The sequence below is a fragment of the Macrosteles quadrilineatus genome, unplaced genomic scaffold (genome assembly GCF_028750875.1).
Source record: "Macrosteles quadrilineatus isolate MER2022 unplaced genomic scaffold, UCM_ALF_1.0 Scaffold_4__1_contigs__length_99947679, whole genome shotgun sequence".
Lineage (NCBI taxonomy): Eukaryota > Metazoa > Arthropoda > Insecta > Hemiptera > Cicadellidae > Macrosteles > Macrosteles quadrilineatus.
Genome location: NW_026542597.1, coordinates 67,677,456 through 67,685,110, shown reverse-complemented (window position 1 = coordinate 67,685,110; position 7,655 = coordinate 67,677,456). Strand labels below are relative to the sequence as shown.

The 7,655-nt window shown below is 31.7% G+C and overlaps 1 protein-coding gene across 1 annotated transcript; it reads left to right on the top strand.

Annotated features, from left to right (window-relative positions):
• The first annotated feature begins 240 nt into the window (after positions 1 to 240).
• On the top strand, positions 241 to 1,222 carry LOC128993505 (UPF0602 protein C4orf47 homolog). Its single transcript, XM_054417460.1, has one exon. The coding sequence runs from the start codon at positions 252 to 254 to the stop codon at positions 1,182 to 1,184; it is 933 nt and encodes a 310-aa protein (XP_054273435.1). The 5' UTR covers positions 241 to 251; the 3' UTR covers positions 1,185 to 1,222.
• The last annotated feature ends 6,433 nt before the right edge of the window (positions 1,223 to 7,655 follow it).

Genomic DNA, 7,655 nt, shown 5'->3' with positions numbered 1-7,655 from the left:
TCTACTTATTTGCCATGATCATAGATGACCATATGGATATCAATAACAGATTCAAAGCTTGATAGTGTGAACAACCCGAACTGAAAGATAGTATACAAATGCCTTTAATTGGTTTTATCATTGACTAGTGATTAATAGTCAAAGGTTTTATATAACTTAGCACGTCTTACGTTGAAAGTTATAAAAAACACTACAAGTTTCCATGACGATATATATTCTTAAATTTCCAGTCCCCACGTATCACCTCCAAGATGCCGGAGCCACTAGGCTACCATCATGGCCGCTCTGACCTTGAGAGGGTCGGGCTGTTCGCAGAGATGGAGTACATGCACGGACAGCCCTACACAGCTCCATTGACACATTCAGGGGTGCGAGATCTGAAGAAGTCTCAAATGTATCCAGGAGTGCCCAAGTGGAAAACAGGCCTGCAAGACTGTTACTTCGATCAAAAGTTCAAGCGAATATTTGAAAAGGAAGCATACACAAGTCCGTACGTAATGGAAGTAGAAGCAAAAAAAGAGTTTAAGAAGAAATACCCAAACTTGAGAACATTCATTCCTCCTTCGTATTCTAAGAAACACGCAACGCCGGGGGATTATTTTGGAACTTTTGGTGGAATAGTGAAGGCTTTCTCGCCTGTTTCCAAACCGAGAACGAAGGAGGCAAAACTACCTTTGAACTTTAAAGTGAATCCCGGGAAAAAGGGAAATGCTGGCTACACAGATATATGCATTAATAAATATCCTTCGTACAAACCTTCTCCATATGACGACCCTAGACCAATTAGAGGTAAAGGAGGTAAGCTAATTCCCTTTTTGAGTGGAAATCCTGGAGGGTACTTCTATAAAAATCCTTACTACACTGATAAAATTCAAACTACGTACAAAGAGGATTTTGAGAAGACTAAATTAAAATCTGGACAGTTTTATCCTTCTGGGAAGAATAAAACCTTAGACGGGTGTTTCTCTAAATACCCTCCTTACCAAAGTTCTCCTGAAAGTCCGCCTAAGATGGGCAAGGCGAAAGGCCAACCGGAAACTCGTGCTGGAGTTTTCAGACCTCCACCTGGCAATAAAACTATGTACACAAAGAGCATAATGGGAAACAAAGTAGATATTGCACTAAACGCTCAAAACTGGAGAAACTTTAAGCCAATAACTTACACACGAGAGTTTCTGGTGTAGACTCGTGTTTATGAAACTTTCAATAAATGTTATTGTCATTGCAGTACATCGTAATAAACTCTGAACTTTTCCTTCAAAACTTAAATATTTTATAGCCAAGAAAATACATTGCAGAGCTGCATTTTTACCTACATTCACTATTTTTTTTAAATTGTATTATAACCTTTTTAAGGGAGAGGAGGTAAAAATGTTTTTTACGGACAAAGGTGGCCAGCACGTAGTGTGGGACTCCTGAGCTCTCTAAAAAAAACCCATCTTCTATGTTGAACACAGACCTGGGATTGTTTGTCACATTACTTCAAGTCAGGTCAACATCCCATTTGACTCGGCCCTCTGAGGAATTGCATTCACTTCCTTTACATTTAGTGCAAAAATACTACACACGTATAAAATTTCCCTAAGAGCGTATATTTTTCAAAACTTACTGGTTTACTGTTCTAAAATGTTGCCTTCTGGGATGAAAAGCACATGTGTTCACCATCGATCTCTATTATTACTACAGCGTGTACACTACTAAAAAAAAATAAGTGGATACAATTCCAAAGGAAACCATCTTGTTAAATAGTTGTTAACAATGGAAAATAATAGAGCAAACAATAACGCATGATCGATCAAAGAGTGCACCTATTTCAGAATATCAGTCTGGTTGAAAACATCTGTTAACAAAGTGAAATGCGAATATTTATTTGAAGTCGTCCTACAGGTTTTGTGTGATTAAACAAAGTAAGAATAAAAAAACTACTTTTATTGCTCATTTGATCATTCATTATTTTTGTACATTTTTAATCATGACTTGGTATGTTGTGATAAATTCGTTCCATGTCATAATTGTCATAATTATAGCTTAATTTTATTTTAGACGGTTAGCTAGATCTAGGCAGATAAAAATAGATTAAGTACTGTACACTTGAAACAATTTACTATAGTGGTTCAACCTGCAATCCAGTTAGTAAATTAACGTTAGACTATCCTAATAGTGTGGTTCATGCAGATTTTATGGAATTAAAGAGCCAATTATTAAATAAAATACCCCCACCGCAGCAAACCTGCCGACTAAACGGATTCCCAGTTGTCTGAATTGATTTCCAATTTAATACAGCGAACTCAGAAAACCAATTATTTATTGTTTATTGTTTTTTTGTGTTCGCTGATTAAATCTTGTTAAATAAAATTAGGATTAAGGAGTACGTAGGTTTGCTGCCACAAGGAAACTAACAAAGTGTGTTTTGTAGTAAAGTGTTAATAGCTTAATATAAAATAAATAAATTTGCCAAGTTTGGTCAAAATATATCTATAAACAAGCAAACTACAACATTTTACAATATTCTCCATAAGAATAACATGGGAGTTTTAAAATATTTTTTTTTTTTACTTTCTCCGTTACCAATAACACTACAAAAACACTTTGCATTTTGGAAATTTTTACCCCATAAACCCCGTTTCCATGGTCCGATCATGCTGTTTCACGAACTCATTTAAGTTTATCCCGCCTTACACCTTTAAACCAAATTTAAAAAAAAAAAAAAAAAAAAAAAAACGACACATATATGGAAATATATTTCCATTCTAAATTAACCATTATAAATTCCATTCAAAACTGTAAAATTGTATTGTTTTTTTAAGTTTTTGTTTGGGATATGATGCTTTTTATCACATTTTTATTGTTTTATTGCTATGACGTTACAACTTAAAATCTTTCTAATTAGTTTTGAAAGCTGTAATGAAACTTAAATTTTCTATCTCTATAAACTTGTATTTATTTTCCTGTACAGTTAAAATATTGCCTATACAAATTTTATGCAGAGAGCAAGAAGACATCGGAATAAATGAAATATTTCATCTTGTTATAAACTTAACGAGCTGTTGGCCCTTCCTACGTACGGGAATCGAGTAATCCATTAAAACTGTATACATTGTATCAATTACTAATTCAAGCATACTGTAGTTTAAGCAGTTCAAAATTTATAGTAAAGAAAAAGTTTCCAAGATGAATTAAAAACATGTGATCATTGTTATTTTCCAAACTTTCCTCAAAAAGTCGAATAGTAAAATAATTTTCATAAGCTTATTGTAGCACGTTCCCCCTGCTTGTAAAAACTTTCAAATGCCCGAACCAATTTATATCTTAATTTACCGGTTGCTTTTAAAATGCAAAATTCGCAGTTTTGAGGTTTGAATTAGGCCAACACTTAATTATTTATTTGTCATAACTAATCCGTGTAGGAATTTAGCGGTTTTACTTTGCCAAATTATTTGATACTGCTGTTTTTGATCCTGTGATATTGGGTAGCTAATGCTGGTAATATCCAAAGTTTCGAGCTGTTAACGACCATTTAACAATACAAGTTCCATTAACAAGCCATTAGATCTGGAAACTTTACTTATCTAAATGAGGCACGCTACAGTTTCAAACCTTAACGGTAAAAGTCTACTCTTTTGGATGAAAAGATAAACTGTAAGATAATAACAAAAGCTGTATAAGTGTAAAGGTAATTTAGAAAAAATTATTAACACTCTGAGTAACATTATTTAGAACGGCATGAGTGCACAGTGCTTCAACCATCAATTTCATAATCCAAGATTAGACAAATTATTGTTTCCCTTTGTAAGCAAATTTTATTGTATTTTATTTTCATTTAATTTACCACAAAAAAAAAATATAGTGTATCTCAATTCTCTCAATACAAATCAGATCGCCTGGTTGTAAGCTACAGCTGTCAACTGTCAGAGTATTGTCCTCGGTCGAGCGGAGACTGTCATGTGGTCGATTGACGACAAGTTTTTCATTTTTACCTCACAGATCTGAAAAGTATATACATTTGAAATCTATTGCTTTCGACAGTAACTGTTAATTTGTCTCATAGACCCAGTGAATTTATTGAAATTTGTTTCACTGGAGCGCGATTGTCAATTTCGTCATTAGTATACTGTAAAGAAACAAAATACTGTTCAAAATGTTTGTAAACATTATTTTTATTCGCGGCTTGGGTTTTCAGCAATCAAATCAAAGATTAGATGTTACAAAGATATATTTAATTTGATGTTTTGTTTTAAATACCAATTTTCACTGATATTGCAATATTTATGAACTGAAGTAATGATCTCTCAATGTGTGAATTTTCTCTTTTATAAACATGTTGCCCAATTGCGTGTTATACTTTAACGGAGTCAATCCTTTGAGCCGCTAAACCTTTACCATCATCAGTAGACGGATCAACCCTCTTGTTACTGACTAATGGGACGGCAGAACCCCTTTGACATGCAGCCTAAACAACTCTTTCAAGTTTATAAGGACCACAAACACCTTTATTTATAAAAAAATCCCATAAGCTAATTAACTATATAAGATATGATTTTAGTAGACATCACACGTAAAAAATTGCATTATTAGTTTACTGGTATTTTTTGGTTGTCGAATAAAAATACCAGATTTTCTTTTACTGAAAAAAATAACCTGTTTATAATCTGTTTATAAACATTGGCTGTGCTGCATGTGGCAAACATAAGCTACATCTTTTATCAATCCAATTAATGTCACGTACCGTTATTGAACATTATGCATTATGAAAATAATCAAATAATATCTTTTCTATTTCATAAACTATTGAAATATATCTATAAAATAATTAAATAATTTCCTTATGCTACGACGGAGTGAGTTAAGAGAAAATAATAAATATTTCGATATAACTATTTCATTTAGTTTTAAACAAAAAAAGTGAAATAAAATATCATGACATATTAATTTATTCAGTCAAGAAAATTAACACGTCGAATTCAGCTCTTGGTAGTTTCATACCCGTTTTCCACAGCTCACAATCTAAACTTATATTATCTCTTAAAATTATGTTAAGAGCGTTGGCTGAAGTCAGAAATAAAGATATTTAACAATTCACTATACATATAGGAGGCATAGTGTTTATCTTTTGATTGTAGATTTTAATTATTACTATTGTGAATGAAAACCACCCCTTTAATCATTGAATTAAACTTTATTTTTAATTGTTGTCGTTCCAATCATTGTTCATCTTAGTGTTTGTTGGTAAATTAGCAGTCTTATTTATGGGATAGTTGTTAACTTGCAAAAATATAAATTTTTAACAAACAAATCAATTCTAATAAAGATACATTTTAAGCGCATCTTTCAAAGTTTATTAATTTCATGTTAAAGTATGATTTAAGACGCTTAACGAAATTAAACTAGAATGAAGTTTATAAACACCAATTGCAACTGTTGTAACTGAATTTTAAAGCGATGTAAGAATTATTGAGATTTATCTTAAACACTTAAAAGTTCTTATTTACTCAAGCGTTACATTGATTTTCACTATCTCAAAACACACCTTTATTGCTTTAAACTTACCCGTTTTCAAAAACAAGTTAACAGGTTATACAATAAAATGATAAAGAAACAAGTAACTAGATGGTAACTAAGACTAAAATTATTAAGTAAATTTTCAATTAAAAGCACATAATACTTTTTCTGTTAAATAAGACATTCTGAACAGTAAAAGCAGTATAACAGTTGAACGTTTCTCTTTCCTACAATCCACTTTATGTTACCAACCTTAATTAACTAGAGAATCCTTTAGGCCTGCAAAGAATTGGATCAAATTACACAGTAATGACTCTTTTATTTTTTTAATTGTTTTATGAAGTATGATTTAATAACATATAAAAACAGTTGTAGTACTTATTGCCACGCATAGTGATTAAAAGTACAGTTACAGTGTAGTCTGAATCAATTCCTAATGCCTAAATTATCTCTCAAGTTTGAAAATAATCTTGTTCGCTTGTGATGGAAGAGGGGGCTTAATAACTTGATTGGAGGGACACAAATGTTCACAATCCATATCAATTTAGTAAGAATTTGCTAACTGTGAACTGGATATTTGTAATATTATAATTCCATTTCATGCTATTTTTACTATATGCAAGGTACTGTTTGTAATTTAGATTTAGTATTATAGCAGTAATTAAAAATCTTGAGAGGTAATCATTATAATAAATGAGGGAACAAGTACGGATGTAAAGATGGCAGATGAAGTTGCAGATGGATTTTAAATTGTGACTAAGACAAAATGTAACCATTGTCTAGGGAAGAGTAGCGTAAATGAAAAGCGAAAGTTAAATTATGTGTACAATTCCTTTTGTGTACAGTTGAGAAGTGGCTAAAAATACGTTGCTTTATGTTACATCAAAACATCTTAACGAAATTAGTTTACTGATTACTCAATTTAAATAACTTCAAGTTAGTTAATTTATATTCTGTCTATTAGATTGTTGACTGGGACGGTGGTGTCGTCCTGTAATCCAGATTTTAGGAGGTCACGAATTGTGGATATTTATTGGCATACACTGTGGATCGTCCGCACTATTGAGTACTAAGAATAATCGCAGTACTATCCTGATAATTAGACCAATTCATTAATACCAAAGCAAAAATGTGGTTCGGATTCCACTATAAACTGTAGGTCCCTTAGTTGCCATTAGCTGTATGGGCTACTAATTAACAACTGTGTCTAAGGAATATGTTGTTTAGAAATACAAAGTAGTTTATAAAATACGTGTCAGCAGAATAAGATCATCTTTACAGTTAGTTCGACGAAAGAAAATAAATTTTGAAAAATTTATAATGTTTTAATAATTAATAAAAACTGATATAATATAAAACGACAAAAATTTAAGAAAAACGGCAGTAAATAGCTTGATCTACAAATAAATTAATTTAAATCCATTCAGGAAATGTTTTTTTCCTGATCAACGATATATACGGGCTTCTGAAAAGTAGATCACCGAAACCTATGGGACTTTGGGGTGTCACTAGCGTCCCTGGACTGAGCCAGTCACTCTCCGTCTACTCCTTCCTGAAACATACATCAGTCTAGCGATCCTGAGTTATGCACCCACAGCACATCAACTACAGTTTACGTTCTAAAAATAAAATAACCAGTCTGGTCATTTCAGATATATTTGTGACGAAATACGTAGTTATAAATCCTAGATTAAAGATATAAAGTGGGATATCATGGGATCTTTTATTTAAATATTTAAAAAAAACTTTCCACTACTTAATTACTGTAAAAATAATTGTATCATGAGTCTACGCCAATTGGTTAACGAGCTAATTAAATGACTAAACAAAGGGTGATATCTTGGAAATTTATCCGTATGAAAAAAAAAATCAACGTACGGCTTTCATTTAAACGCCCAATGATTGTTTATATATTTCTTTTTTATTTTATTTTATATATTTTTATTTTTATTTTATATATTTCTTGAAATTTTTTGACGCTATTATGCAGTTTTGTAACGACTGACAAAAATGAAGATAATAGAGTTTGAGTTTGAGTTTCCCAACGGTTTACACAAGTTTACAAGAATGGATACAATGTTATAAGATAGCAAAATGCATTCAACAGTAAAAGTGGTAACTGCAAGAACATGATAGAATGAATAACAACTAACAAG